Source organism: Artibeus jamaicensis, unplaced genomic scaffold, assembly GCF_021234435.1.
Source record: "Artibeus jamaicensis isolate MK-2021 breed Jamaican fruit bat unplaced genomic scaffold, CSHL_Jam_final contig_332, whole genome shotgun sequence".
Taxonomy (NCBI): domain Eukaryota; kingdom Metazoa; phylum Chordata; class Mammalia; order Chiroptera; family Phyllostomidae; genus Artibeus; species Artibeus jamaicensis.
The window spans coordinates 8955510-8972393 of NW_026521788.1; the positions used below are offsets into that span (position 1 = coordinate 8955510).

Sequence of the window (16884 nt, forward strand, 5' to 3'; positions counted from 1 at the left end):
ATCTCAGTCATTGGCTTTCAAACTTTAAAACCATAGAATTAGCTGAATAGCTTTTTAAAATGTTCAGATTTTTTTGGATCATGCTTAATGATTCTTATTTAGTAGGTCCATAGGGTCAGACCCAGGCCTATCTTTTGTAAAATGTCACTCTCTCAATAGTTAAAGGTGCAAAAGCTATTATCTTTAAGGCAAAATTTGAGTAGTGCCATAAAACAACAGGAAAAGTTAATTTCAGGTAAATTCATCCCTCGTATTGGACAATAAATATAAATTAAAATAGAAAACATCCTTAGCAAACAAGTGATCCCCTCTGTGTGTGGGTTATTTTATATTATAGTAATAGCTTATATACAGCTGTTTTTTTTTTCTTTGAAATCAAGACTAATACCTCTTTTCTCAAAATCCTCAAGTACGAACTTATGCGGCTTATGTAAAAAACGATGGCAGTGTTCTTCAGTGTAGGGTGATTTTCATTCTCTTAAATAAAAATAAGATGTGAATTGGAACTCCTTGTTCATCATTTTTTTGGCCACTGTTATAAAATTGTTTCATTTTTTCACAATATATGAACATATATTTCTGGATTTTAAATTATGCTTTTTCTGGTTTTGCATATCAGGAAGTGAACAGTTAATCCTTTATCGTTCTTTATAAAATCAACTCTATTTTTATTTTTCAATATAAAGCCAGTTGAAAAACATAGTTTTAATATAAATGGTATAAAAATTTGTATTGTCATTTGTTGTAAGACTGACATCAATCAGCAAAATGTCCATTTTTGTTTTTTTACTTTAATTAGGAAACTGCTGAGATTTTTTTCTCCATGCAGGGGGTTTAAATTTTTTTTAATGTCAAAATACTTATATATGTATCTTGTTCTTATTCTGGATTTGATATATTAAATTTGAATAACGTTCAAAATTGAAAAAGATTCACAATATTTTTTTTCTAATAGCAAAATGTCAGCTTGTTCAAGAACTTAATAAAATATCTTGGGGACATTTGTCCCTTCTTTTTTTCTATATATACTGACATAAATTTTGAACTTCTGTTTTTTCAAATTTAACATACATTAATTCTTAAAAAAATGATTATAAATGGAGCATTAAATCATGCAACATTAAATAATCAATACTGATACATTTCTATTTTAAATAAATACAAAAATATGTTTATATTGCTAACATATTTGTTTGAAAAAATTATAAATAATTGTCCTTAATAAATGTTTTGATAAATAAGATACTGCATTTACCATTCCAAATCAATATTTACACTTAGCAGCATTGGTGGTATAGCAGTGAGCATAGCTGCTTTCCAAAATCAATATTTACATTTAGACTCTATGATCTTTCCTAGATGTATTGACCTTCCATGATATTTACCTCTGATACTGATGACAAGTGAATCTCAGAGTGTATAAGTCTTCATCCCTCTTCCTGAGTTATTTTATTCTGCCCTGGCTATTGTGGCTCAGTAGATAGAGCGCTGGCCTGTGAACAAAATGGTTGCTAGTTCAATGCCAAGTCTAGGGCACATGACTGGGTTGTGGGCCAGGTCCCCACTGGGAGGACCATGGTTGCTTGAAAAGCAACCGTGCATTGGTGTTTTTCTCTCCCTCTTTTTCTCCCTCCCTTCCCCTCTCTCTAAAAATAAATAAATAAAAATCTTTTTAAAAAGTTTATTCTAAAGTAAAACTATGTGTTTGAATTACTATTTGAATTTTGATATTACTATCTAGATTAAATGGAAAATACATATATTATATTTTCTGACGATGACAGTATAACTCTTTTCCAAAAGATGCATGTAAGTAGCTGACTGGAAATCTTGCATCAGATATGGACGTGTGGCAGCAATGCAAGTGTGCCTCACAACCTTCCACTGCAGGAAGCATTTCCACCAAGGTCCCAGCTGCTGTGCTCTAAAGTCTCCTGTTGTGTTTATATAAAGGTCCTGCTACCTAGGGGCTGCTTACAAGATAACGACTGAGAAAAGCAGAGATGCTAGGGCAGGTCCTTCCTAGGAGGCACGGGACTTCCCTGATATTTCACTGTGGAATGCGGATTCCCTGATTATCATGTAGAACCTTACTAAATGACACAGTCACTTAAAAACCACACATACACATACACACACACACACACACACACACACACACATAGACATTTATATAGAATGTCTATATAAATGTCTCTCCCTCATTTTCACTTGGTGTCAGAACGTATGTGGTTTGACAAGTCTCCTAGCCTTCTACTGCTTATCCCTCATTTCTCTCACACCAGTATTTTACCTGATAAAATATTTGCTTATTAAATCTCATCTCAATGTCTGTTAGGGCAAAACTGAAGTAACACAAAAACATTAATGAGGTCAAATTTAAAAAGAAGTTTTAGTATTTTGAAATATCTAAATTAAATTCAAATATTCATAAACATTTATAGAAAGAGTTCTAGGGAAAATAGATATATATTAGTTTTAAATATTACTATAATTATATATTAGAATAAGTATTATATTATTATATTAAAATGAAGATAAATATACTACATAGATTTAATATATATATTAATTTGCATGGAAACAAAAGAAAAAGAAAATCTGTAGGATTATAGTGAACCATTATTTAAATATTACAACAATGTAGAAGAGTTTGCCATATGTTCTAGGATATTTTAAACTGATATGAGAAACTGAATTGACAGTTCCTGTAGTTCAGCAACTACCTGGTTACCATCACTCTTTTGTTCCACATCAATGAACAGCACACACTGCCAGTTCTCTCTCCCAGTGAGACCAAATCTTGTCGGGACACCCTCTGATGGTTAATAGGAAACATTATTTGTCACATCCCTCTTAACCAAAGAGTTTAGCTCAGTTTCAACTGAAGCACAGCAGAATATGCCATCCCAAAATAGGACTGTAGTTTAGTACATGCTTACCCCAAAATATGCCACTTTGGTATATTGATTATTTTGAGCTGTAGGTATTTCAAAAGCAGCAAATTCAGGGAGAGGTTTTCTCTGAGCTCCCCTTCCCTACCTAAACACAAACCCTGCAAAAGCAAGCCAGTTTTCATAGCTCCTCTTTCTGGGAGTTTCCATCAACTGGAAGAGATTGGTTTTTGTCATAGCAGAGGAAACAGAAGTGGACCCCACACCCAGACATACTTCAAATTATCATGCCTCCCATCTATTCTTCTAAGAACCCATTCATCCTTCCTGAAAATTATTAACTCCCCTTAGGAAATTTATATCCCTCCTCCTATTTCCCCATTAAGATGTGATTTAATTCTGAATTCTAAAGCCAAATCTGAGTTACTCATATTTTCCTGGGTATACATGAAAATAAAATTGTGCTTGTTTTCCTCTTGTTAAATCTGTTTGTTATTATAGGTGTCTTGGTTAAAACCTCGGAGAAATGTATTTTTCTTCCCTACACAGCCATACTACTTAAAAGAGGGAGTGACTGCTAAAGTTGATGAGAACTGAGAAAAAAATCATAGAAAATAATTTAAAAGAATAAATATAGTAATAATCTCAGCATGAACTCTGGCTAGTGAAGCTCAGTGGATTGAGTGCCAGCCTGTGAACCAAAGGGTCATAGTTTCGATTCCCAGATCAGGGCATAAGCTTGGTTTGTGGGCCAGGTCCTCAGTAGGGGACACGTGAGAGGCAACCACACAGTGATGTTTCTTTCCCTCTCTCTTTCTCCTCCCCTTCCCCTCTGTCTAAAAATAAATAAAATATTTTTTAAAAATCTCAGCATAAGAACTCTCCAACATTTACAGCTATCCAAAGATTAAGGAGCACATTTCCCACAACTGTAAGTTCTCAAGAAGAGCCTAGTAAACTTTGTGGTAAGGATATTACAGGAATCAAGTATTCAATTATTATGCTGACTAAATGATCTCTGGTTTATTTCATCTATTATATGATATGACTTTGAAAATAGTATCTTTATGAGTAAGATTAACCTGTTGTTCTCTGCTTCTAGAGAAAGTCAAATTAGGAAAAATAGTCTATATTAAGATATAAGATTGCATATGAATACAAAATTTTTTCAATTGCCTGCATGATAAAATCTCAAAATTTATGACTATTTATAGGAGAAAGGGGCTAATACTTGAACTTAATTCATTGTAACAAAATAAAGTTACCTGTGGGTGATTTTTTGAAGGGAAAAGGTATTACAACAAAGTATAAGGCAAAGCCATTAACTCTTTAAGAAAATTGTTTCAGGAAAAGGGAGAAGAAAAAAATGATTTGTGTGTGTAAACTGTAAGACAGTACATTTATTAGTATTTCCTCATTTGTCAAACAGAGAAAATGAAAGAACCAAATAAAACAGGAATAATGCCTTAAAATAAAATTTGTTTATAATTTTGACATTCTGGGTTGAGTACGTGTTTTTAAATAATATGAATGTTGTTTACAATTGCACAAATAGACATTATACAGTCTGAAAAGTTATACTTTTCAAAAGTTTTAAGAAGAGCTCAGTATTCCCTTACAAATGTGGGTGTTCATCTAGTAACCAATACATGATGTCTTGATTCTCCATTTACTATAATTAAATTACTCAAATAAAGATTGGTTTGAAGTGGTCATGAAATTAACAAAATGAGTCTGTTTCAACTATTACAACTGCAGTAGAGACCAAAGAGAATCAGTGCAGACTTATCTGAAGAATTACTGCAAATCTGGCCATTACGAAAGTAAATCTATAGTGGGTAAACTGCCTTCCCATGATGAATGCCCTCCTACTCTGAGAAATTGCTTGAATACAGCCATCAGGAAACAGCTTGGGGAAAGAAAAAATTAAATATTTTTCCAATATGTATAAAATATCTCATTATGAATTATAAACAGAAAAATAATGTGAGAAATTTCTAGTCTTGACATGCTAAATTATTTTACTTAGGGGTGGTCTTTGAAAAATTCTTGAATAATTTTGCTAACTACATTATATATTTTTCATATAACATTAACAGGAAGTAAGGATGTTTTTAAACATGAAAAGAGAAAAGATAAAACAAGTAAGTATGTGAAATGAGGGTTCTTTTGTTTTGTTACTTTTACATTGGTCAGCCAACCTAATTATTTGTCATCTGGTGATCTAATGCATTTTTTCTTTAATAAAGATTAAAGTATTTATTATAATGTCTCTTGTTTGTTGGTTTCTACTGGCCCAATAAGCAAGTAATTATCCATAGCTCAACATCTACATGTTTTCATTTTACAAAAAGAATAATGGACTTGTACATTGGAAAATGTTTTGCCAGATAGTAAATGTCACTTCTAAAATCTTTTTGATGGTTTCCACTAAACTTATAGTGGGGTAGTTTATAGCTTGTAACATTTGCAGTCTACATTTATGTTTTATTTTCACTTTCCAACATAATCCATCTGCAGTTAGCAGTTCTATGCAGAGAAGGTAAGAAATAGTAAATTATTCATTGAAAAAATTATTTTTAAAAGGCAGCACTAAATAACAACAATTAAAAAAAGAAAGCTAAATGAGCAATGCCCTGATGAGTTCCCTGACCTTGGCCATAATGCCACAGTGTTTTAGCTAGAAAAGTTAACATGCAAGACACTCTTCTATTAACAAGGACGTGAGCTCCAGATAAAAGCCTGGAGAGAAGAGATACGATTTATTAAGTTTATTTAAGGGAAAGTGTTATTCACCACACCACTTTTTTCTTCTCTTGGGGCTTCCAAAGAATAAGTGGACTTGGGGTGAGACGTTTTAGAGAACAAAGGTGGGAATTTTATTGTGCTGAAACTGTGAGGGATTTTTTGACCCACCTTAAATAATAACATTTTCTGTGAGCATCTACTAGATAAGTCAGGAGAAAGAAAAGTGAGTTCACATTCATCCTGGTTCTTGAGAAAACCCAAATGACCATATTTAGGTAATTCCTTCAATAGCAGAAAACTGAATGTTAGATATCCAAAAAATTGGGGTTACCATGTCAACAACAACAAAAGGGAATCAGTAATAATAGACATAATGAAGAAAATTGTCTTTAAAACAAATGAATTCATATTGTTTTAAGTATGACTTCATGTCAATGGTTTACATATGTGTTATGTAGAATTTTCTAGAATTTATATTGTGTAACTTAATTTAGTACTTGAATATTGTAAGTCAACTTTTTACAAAAAGAGAAGACTACCTGGTTGAGTGTGGTAAATGTTCCCAGATGCCTAATGTACCTCCTCCTTCAGTACCTTGGCCCCTGCTCTAGCTTATAATTCATAGGTAGTTCTTAGAAATTATTAGATCAATAACATCAAAATTCCAGAATTTGATAAAGTGTTCTCTTATGTGACATTTTCATTTTTCTTGAGCTCCAATTGGTATCATTGTGTAGCTTCCGATTGGTCTCCAGATAGGCTAATTACTAAAATATTCTGGAATTCAATACATCTTCCATATGCCTCATTTGTGAGTATACTTCTGTGCATACTGAGTCTCTGGCATGTAACATTTTTTCACATTTTTGTCCAGTGGCCAATCTCTACTTCCATCTGGATACAGCTCACACTACGTTGATCATGTTCAGATACAGTTAAGTGTGTCTCCAACATGTTTCCTCAGTACTGTGAGCTTCTATTATTGTGTGTTCAGTGTATTGTATTTTTCATGTAGTTCTTTGTTTCCACCCATGGTTGAAAACCTCTGGAATGCAATGACTGGCTGTTTTTTAATGCTCTATCCAGAATAAATAAGTAGTAAATATACAATATATAGTGGTTCACTTTCAAATGTTTGTGAGAAACATTTGTCCTGTGAGTTCTAACATACTGATAAAAGTACATTAATGGCCCTGGCTGGCATAGCTCAGTGGATTGAGTGTGGGCCTGCGAACCAGAGTATCGATATTATTTATCGATAATTATCAATATTATTTATACTAAAGTGTCATTTTAACTGTACTAAGTTTTAAGATAAATATAATCTTATGTTAATTTAGAAAAGATTAGACTAGAATTGGGAGACCAATTCCTTGATAAATTTATATATCACATTGAGTTTTAGAGGCCAAAACAAAGCAAAACCCTTTATTAATGACAAAACCTGGTAGGAATCAATACCTGTATTCCTCTTGTGTGAATCGTGGGATCTCTCCGGGATGTAAGACAAGAATTTTCACTACGGCACTGCTGGACATCACAGGCTCACCGTCATCAAACGCAATGACCACCAACTTTAAGAGTAATAAAACTTCATGTTAAAGATGGTTAATGACAAAGTACCGTCTCGTTTTTCTACATGCGTTTTAAATCATTGGACTTCTAGGACTGCGTACCAGGTGACAGACACTGCAGTAGTGTACACCACATGTATCATCATTTAATCTTCACAAAAACCCTGCCACGTAGATGTTCTTGTGTTCATTTGTTAGATGAAATGACTGAAAGGAATTGGGTTACTAACTCTGTAATAGAGAACACTGCCAGCAAAATAAGTATATTATAATACATCTCTCCAATAATACACTCTTCTCTTTTGTGATTTCACTGGTGCCTACAGTGAAAACATGGGCCTTCCAAAGCACTAATACTTATTGAAAAAGTGTTAAATTCAGTAACATCAATAGCAAGAAACTGATTAGCTTGCTTATAGCAGGAAGTTAATTTTTCCAGTGAATTAATTGTCTGCAGGATTATAAGACAGAAATAGTTACTCTGGAGAATGAAATTGGAAGTCTATGTATTTAAACACACTTTGAAATACATTTACTTAAAAACAATTACGACATATAAAAACCAAATTCACAATGTATAGCATAAATTGTTCCAACAATGCAAACTAAATAAAAGTTTTAGTCTTAAGATGTGATTATTGTATATTATTTTATTGTCATAAAATAATTTTATGACATCACTTTTTGATAACCTCTATTATATCAGAGGAATTAAAATGTTTATTTTTAAGAAATGTTAAATATTTTTAAAACTGTGTTTCTCTGGAATATAATTTTGAAAGCTGCAGATTACTAACCTAAATTTATTCAATCTAGATCATGGAACCATAAACAAGGGGCAAGCTAAGAGTCATGATTTACCTTTAGGTTACAATATTACAAAGAAAATACTTATTTCCAAACAGTGAGAACATTATGTAAAACATAGTACTCATTGATATTTACAAGGTTAACTGATGGATGTAATTCACCAATGGGGAGCCAAAGGCTTTATTCACAGTGACAGCTGTTTTTTAAATAACCATAGAAAATAGAAACACTTAAACACTTAATAAATTAGATTATTCTTGATAATAATGAAGCATAGTATCACTTAAAATTTTTTGGAAGTATAACAAATTATGAGTAGATAAGCTTGATCCAACAATCCTGCTTGTATTTACTGACCTTAAGGAAAAATATTAGCAAGTGGTAAATGATAACTGCAAAACAATTTTCATGAAAATAATTATTTTTATAACAAAATAATGGAAATAGCCTAATTAGCCAAGAGCAAAGTATTAAATTAAAAAAATAGAACATTATGTTCATACAACAAAATATTATGCAAACACTAAAATAATAGCAATAGTATTTATTAGCATGTGAGTATATTTAGTTAAAAAGCAGTATGAATAATATGATCATTGTACTTTAAAATATACATTTGTATACTTGTATTTGCAAAAAATAGCATCATAAAGATAAAGAGTAAAATGGTAAATTCTAGTTATCTCCAAGATGTGAAATAGTGAAAGATTTTTTCTTTTTATCCAACTGTATATTCTGAATGTCAAAATGTATAGCTCATAATTTTAAAAGATTAAAGAGAAAAAGATAAAAAAAAAGTGTGGTCATCTGTTAAACCAAATTCTCAATCAAAAGTTATAAACATCTAATAGGTAATATAAGAAAAACACTGAACTGACCTTAAAAATGGTTGTAGGTTCTTCATTAAGATTGACTCGAGTTATCACTCTTCCAGAATCTTCTTCTACATCAAAAATACTGGCAGGATAAGGAGACTGGATATCGTCTACTCTATACCTCACACGACTTGCAGGTAATCCCTAAAACAAAATTATATATTATTAATTTAAGTCAAATAAAAACTAATTGTAGTAATAATGTTAAACTGATTTATAAAATGCATAGCCTTTTAGAAGTGAAAAATCATATTTCAACTTTTTATAATTTCAGGTTTCAGATGTAGCTGAATCTTTATTTTATTAGGATAACAATCTGCATTAGTAAACTGTTTTTCTACCTGTTTAAATTATGTGAAAAAAATAAATTAATGGTTGACTTAACTATCTTATTTTTTACTGTCTTTTAATATTTTATCTCATCTTCTGAGACAATTGATAAGTTCTTTTCTTTTATTCATTTGAACTCGGTGGTGATACACAGCAGGTGCTAGTGTGCAGAACTGTGGTAAAGTAAGGCATCGATGTGGAAATGAAGAAGAAAAACATTGTTACTGTCTGCTCTGTGCTATTTACTGTGCTCAGTGTTTTCATAAATACATTAATCCTCACAACGCGCCTCTAAGAGAACATTACTGATGATGATAAGAGTAATAATAGTAAAACAAGCGAGGCAAATGTTTGTTGAATGTTTATTATGTGCAAGAATCATACTAAAGATGATAAATGTATACTGTATCACCCATTTTAGTTAATGAACTTGACACTTATACGGAGTTAAATAATGTTGAGTTGTCACAGGCATAGACCAAGGTAAACTACTAAGTTTTAAAGAAAGAAAAGAAGACTATTATGAGAACAATCAAAATTTGTTGAAAACCCTCATTTATCTTAGTATTTAGATTGGTTTTATTTTGAATTATATAAGTGATACTGGGGTGCATTCTATCATCTTTTCTGTGTTTAAGGTCTGCAAATCTTTTCAGCCAGTCCCAAGTCTTAGAAGTCAAGAAAACAACTCAGGCACAAAGCTAGTATATGGCAGAGTTTGACTTCAAACTCAAACAGACATTTTATTACACCATTAAACTCTTAGGAGTAAAACACCCATATTTGGCATTCTGATGTGGAAAAATTAAGGGCAGTAACACCACAGGCTGTTTATTGGTTAAATTTGCTTATTTATTAATTTATTTTTATTTATTTATAAAGATTTTATTTATTTATTTTTAGGGAGACAGGGAGAAAAACATCAGTGCATGGTTGCCTTTCACGTGCCCACCACCGGGGACCTGGCCCACAACCCAGGCATGTTCCCTGACTGGGAATCGAATCAGTGACCCTTTGTTATGCAGGCTGGCACTCAGTTCACTGAGCCACACCAGCCAGGGCTATTTGGCTGGGTTTAATGGTACTTTGGTGTAAGGAAGGATTTGAGAACATTGTTCTCTGTTGTTGATCTTCATAATCCTTCTCAAATAAAGTTTTTTGATCATGCTGTTTCTTCAATCACATTTGGGCTATAGGACAAACGTGTTAGACTTCTGGACTTGTATAATTCCCTAGTTATTATCTGTAGCCCAGTCCTTTCATACATTACACATCGTAGTTGATCAATCCCTCCTTAAACACTTTTCTACCTTCTTTCACACCTCCATCTTTTCTTCTTCATATCTGCTGCTCTATCTCAAATGCTTTCTTTGTTCTCACTCTTTCTGAGTGCTTCAAGTCTCTGTCACAGAAACTTTCACCTTTTCTATCTCCACTCCAGACCTTTAGGATCTATTTTAGTCCAATGGTTTCAACTACCTTCTATTTGTTCATAAATCTAAAATTTAAACTTCTGGCTAAACTCTCATCTTTTAAGCTCAAAATTAGTATAAACAATTGTAATGTAGACATTCTATTTTCAATCAAGTCCTGCCAAAACTTCAATGAAAGCCCTATATGTATCACTTCTCACATCTTCCATCAGCCTACAGTTTCCCCCCATTATCCACACTTTCACTTTCTACAGTTTCAGTTACCCCTGGTCAACCATGGTCTGAAAAAATTAAATGGAAAATTCCAGAAATAAACAATTTATAAGTTTTAAGTTGCACACCATTCTGAATGGTATAATGAAATCTCAGTGTCCTGTTTTGTTCTGTCTGGGACATGAACTTTCCCTTTGTTTAGTGTTTCCATGCACTTATTGCTACCTACCTATCACCACCTATTAGTCACTGAGTAACCATCTAGGTCACCAGATCAACTGCTATGGTATTGCAGTGTTTGTGTTCAAGTAATCTTATTTTATAAAAATTATGAAATATAATCTTCAGATAGAATGCTGAAATAAGGTCGCATGGATAACCACTGAAAGACTGCCACCTCTGAAGAAACACTTTGATGACGAGAATGAGAGAAAAACAGAAGAAGAGAGAAGGGGAGAGAGAGAGAAACTTCTGATTACAGTGTTCTTCAAAACCTTTTTTTTTCTTCAAAAACGTTTTGGTAAAAAAAACTCCTTCAACTATGAAGGATTCCCAACAATCAACACTGTCTGCTTCTGACATGCAAACATCAACATCATGATGTCTCCATGATCCAGGATCACCCTAAGCAGAGAGAATCCTGCTCTTGGTGTCGGGTCAGAAGGTCCATGATGGCCTAACACTATGTCACTGTGCCTATGTCACTCACTTCACTTCATCTCATCATGTAGGTGGCTTACCATCTCACATCATTACAGGAAGAAGGGTGAGTTCAGTACAACATATTTTGAGAGAGAGACCACATTCACATAACCATTATGATATATTCTTATAATTGTTCCATTTAATTATTAGTTATTATTGCATTGCTGTTACTCTCTTCCTGTGTCTAATTTATAAATTAAACTCTGTCATGTATGTATTGAAAAAAGGATAGTATACAGGGGTGGGGAAAAGTTCATTACATAAAATGTAAATCATAAATAAGGATAAGAAATAATAACAATACTATGACAAATAATACATATAAATAATATAATAATTGATAAATAACAATATAAGAATAAACTCTGTCTTTTACATACTCACAACTATAAACCTACTTTGGCCCTCCCCTGTAAATATGGATTTTGGTGCTATCTTTGATTTTGCTGTTATTCTATTGAAGTAATCTTTGAAAAACATTTAAACTCCTGGTTATTTCTCATCACACCAGGAATTTAATCCAAACTCCTTAGTAGGGGCTATCTTCTCCTGAAAACATCTGGTTTCTGCATACCTACCAAACTTCATCTTTCTTGTTTCTCTTTTACCACATTGTCCTTGTTCCTACCTCATTGGCTTTTTCTTATACCTGCTGGACTCTTCTCCCAGACTTTTCAAACTAAATTTATGCTCCTATTCCCTAGGTACTCTCTAACTAATAATTTTTTTTAAATTTTCTTCAACAACCCTACAGGAAATCATAATATATATTCTCTGTTTACTTAGGCACTATTTGTTTTTCCCTAGGAACAAAGTTCACAAGACTGTATGTAATTGCTTTGAACGGTGTCTGACCCATATAGGAACCCAAGGAGTGCTTGAATGAACTCATGGCTTGGTGAGTGAATAACCATGTGTCAGAGGTGACCAGATGCTTCAAATGATATTTAAAATATAAACATACTTCAAGATTTTACAATATCAAACATTGAAGGAGACTTGAGAAAATGTTAGGGAACTCTGTATCCAAAGAATAAAATAAATTATCTTGACAAAATGTTCTCCAGGTCTATCCATGCTGTAGCAAAGGGTAATTTTTGTTTTCTTTTTTACAGCCAAGATGTATTTCATTGTGTGTATGTCCCATAGTTGTTTTATCCACTCATCTACTGATGGACACTTGAACTGCTTTCACATCTTGGCAATTGCAAGCCAGTTAGAGAAAGACAGATAGGTGATTTTGGTCATAAGTGGAATCTAATGAACAAACTGAACTAACAAGCAAAACAGTGACAGAATCATAGGTAGAGAACAGGATGACAGCTATGGTTGGGGGTCAGACTTAAGGGATGGAGGGACCAGACTAAAAAAGAAAAAGGCTCATTAGGCACAGATAACAGTATGATTGTGGAGCCAAAGAGAATAAGTGGTAATGGAAAAAATACAATAAAAAATACCTGATTGTTTTAGGTTATCATCAAAGAAAACACATACTTTGAATATCCACCTAATGAGGTCCATTTAATTTTATGCTTTAGTTCAACTGGCTAAATGACAATGTCTCTTCCTTAGCACTGATATCTTAATCTCATGAAGTAAAATGTAGTTTACCACTTTAGGCAATGAAAAATTTCAAAAGAAGACTATACAATGAACTTGGATCCAACATAATTTAAGAGTAGTAGAAATCTCATACATGGAATAGCACATGGAAAGAAAACTACTTAAACAGATTTTGAATTTTGCCCTATATATCTAGCCACCATCAAGAGGCAGTATCAAAGAAAAAAAGGAAAATAATTTACTGTTATAAATATTACTTTAACAGGAATGTGACAAAATTACCTGCAGATTCTTTTTAGCAGGCAGTGGTTGGTAAAGATGGAGTGTCCTATCATGCCTCTTGGAATCTTTTGAAGGGTGAGTACAGGAGTTACTTCTTTAAAATTTTACAGAAAATTTGAAAGGACATGTGAGACGCACAGCACAACAGCTTTTTCGTAACATCCTTGACAGCTATTTCTTATTTATTCAGCCAGCCTCATTTATTGGAGCAAGTGTTATTTCAGATAACCACGGTTTTAAAAGACTAATGAGCTGCTGGTACGGCAGTCCTTCTCAATGTCAACTTCCATTCACCAAAGTATCCTTTGATATTTCCCCTGAGTTTTCAAATAAGTGATGCACTCTTTCTAGAGAAACCTATTTTCTTAAACAAAATATTCAAAATAGAGCCAGGCTATTACTAGAAGCTTAATTATTCAAGGGGTGCTGAAATCCTGGAGCTGTCATCAGTTGGGACAGTTAAAAGTCACCACAATTTAGAACATATCCCAAGGACTCTTTGTCACAGCCCAAAGAAGAATGTCATAGAACTAAATCAAAATATGTTTATTTCATATAGAGCATATTTTTTAAAAGAAATTAAAATATTGTACAAAATATTAGCAATTGGAAATTTTATAAGTTACTTATTACCTAACACTTCCCACCTTGCTCATATATTTTATAGTACCAGGATTAATAGGGATTTCTTCATTTATTCATTCATTCATCACATTTACTGACTGGCTACTGCTGAGTCCTAAGAGTAAGACAAAAGTGAACAAATTCACAGCCAAGTGGGATAGATAGAGTTCATCTTATCTTCCTTCTCGACTTGCATTAACAATAATTCAGTCTCATTGGCTTGAACTGCAAGTTCACATCAACCTCAGAACTTTCCCATTTGTTGTTCATGCAGCCTGCAACACTCAGGCATGGCTTGTTCCTTGTAACATTCAGGTCTCAAATGACACTTCTGCATAAACCCATCTATACACCACTCTGTGTCACACTTTCTTTTCTTCATAGTATGTATTCTTACCCAAATATTTTATGTGTTCATTTGCTTATGGGTTTGCGGCCTCTGTCTTTCACTGACTGTGAGCTGTTATGAGCAGATGAATTTTTGACTTGTCATTATTAAACTAAAATCAATAAATATTAGTTAAATGAATATTTATTATATGAACAATGCTTATTATATGAGTATCCTGAGCCAGGATTCACAACTACAGGGGCCATTACTTATACTGATAAAATGGGAATGGCTGTGTTTTATGTCCCTTGTAGTTGAAAATATATTTAACTCATGTTCCTGTTTGCAGTAGCCACACATACATTTTTTTGTGATCAGAGAGGAAGTAAAAATGATGTTAGTCAGATTTGTTTTGGGGAAGAAGCTTCACAAAATAGGTGAAAATAGAACCTACAAACACATTGGTCCCCAAAAGTATAAGATTGGAAAAGAATAAATGTTGAAGAATTTCAAAAAAAAATTCCTGAATATGGTAGTGAAGAAATATAATCATCTATCATAATGAAAGATTTTCCTTTTTTTTCCTGGATTGGCTGAATGTAAAGCACTATCTCTTCCCTACTTCTCGGTCTCTTAGCTTATATTCCATGTTACTTCCTATTGCAGTTAACACACCCTGATGTTGAGCCATCATTTATAATAATAATATGTCTCTAGATTTTTTAAAATAAATGAATCCTCATATGATCTACAGTTATAGGCTATGTATGTATTCTTATACCAACTACACTGCAAAATATATGATGGGGGAGCCAAAAAATAAAATGAATTATCTAATGGAGGGCAAATGCCTTATAGCACAGGATTCCTCCACAAGGTGAGCATTCTAGGAACCCATTTGTATCAGAGTACCAGCTGGTGATGTTGTGAGAGGCTGCATTCACCTTTGGTAAATTTTTTTGAAAGACTCTGTCAACATGTTTGCTTGTATCATGATGGGTGACTTATGGTAACCTGCGCACACTGTGCTGAGTGTTCAGCAGTTTTTGACATGACATGTCATGTCATAAAAATGACATGAACCCTGTGTCCCACTCTCCCTATTCACCTGGTCTCACCCTGAGCAACTTTTTTTTGTTACCTTGGATAAAAAAAGTCCTCAAAGGGAAACATTTAGGCTAATGTGGAAGAGGTGAAATAACAATAATAATAACAATAATAACAATAGCAATAATAAGAAAAATATCAGAAGCACTGAAAGCCATCACAATTGATGAGTTCAAAAACTGTTCTGTGCAAGTCCTGACTGGTGTAGCTCAGTGGATTGAGCGTGGGCCTGAGAACCAGAGTATCGTGGTTCAGTTCCCAGTCAGGGCACATGCCTGGGTTGCAGGCCAGTTCCCAGCAGGGGACACACGAGAGGCAACCATACACTGATATTTCTCTCCCTCTCTCCTTCCCTTCCCCTCTAAAGATGGATGAATAAAATCTTATTTAAAAAAAAAATAAAAAAAAAAAACTGTTTCGTGCAGTGGAAAAATATCCTGATAGGTGTACTGTGCCAAATGATGAGCACTTTGAAGCTACTAAAGTTTAAACATGTAAGAATCAATGCATATTTTTTTACAAATAAATTCCAGTTTCTGTTGGGTTCCCCCTCACATTAAATTTGAGTTATACAATAGCTTACCCTATTGTTGAACAAAACTGAAATTTTTGAGTAATATTTTTGGTGACTGCAAAAATCATAGCTACATAGGTAATTTTCTATATGGTTCGGCAGGCCTCTAAATATTTATTTAACTCAGAATGTGGTTAAATTGTTAGCAAGTTTTCAATGTAAAACCCACCAATTATGAATACTCATTTATAGCCATTCATGTCTGTTTCTTGAGATGACAGCCCATGGTGAGAAAGGTGTGGCTGTGTACTTATAGGCCTCACATTGGGTCAGATGGGGCAGACAAAGGTCACAGAAAAATAGAACTATCTAACCTTTCTGATAGAGCTATACAGGAGAACATGGTGTACTAAATGGAGGTGCTGGGTCTGGAGCGCAAGACTTCAGGTTTATAGTCAAGTGGACCCTATACCTCTCTATGTAGGTACTTACATGAGAAAACGTAATGTGCCTTAAAATATTTTTATTTGTAGATATTGTCATGATCATGTTATATGTGGAGGTCAACATGTTACACTATTTGAGTAGAATGACAAACTAGAATTTAACTTATATGTCAAGATTTTGTAAATTTTGTCTTAAACTCAAGGGGATAAAAGTAGATATGTATCATTATGAAGTGACATAAATTGAAAAAGTCTTTTTAAAAATATCCCACAGTATTTTTGCAAGAACTTTATAATATATGTGCACGCATAATTGGGCAAAAGTAGGTTTATAGTTGTGAGTATATGAACACAGAATTTATACTTGCATTATTATTTATTGATTTTATATTATTTTCCATAGGAACAACTTTAAATGTACTTTTGTTCACACTT

General features: G+C 33.2%; 1 protein-coding gene across 1 annotated transcript in view; it reads right to left on the bottom strand.

Moving 5' to 3' along the window:
• Positions 1-16884, bottom strand: part of PCDH15 (protocadherin related 15) — a 789434-nt gene that overhangs the window by 144550 nt on the left and 628000 nt on the right. The window contains exons 22-23 of the mRNA XM_053663991.1: positions 8905-9045; positions 7104-7216 (exon numbers count right to left, since the gene is read on the bottom strand). Coding sequence (XP_053519966.1) covers positions 7104-7216; positions 8905-9045 — 254 coding nt within the window. The remainder of the gene's footprint in view (positions 1-7103; positions 7217-8904; positions 9046-16884) is intronic.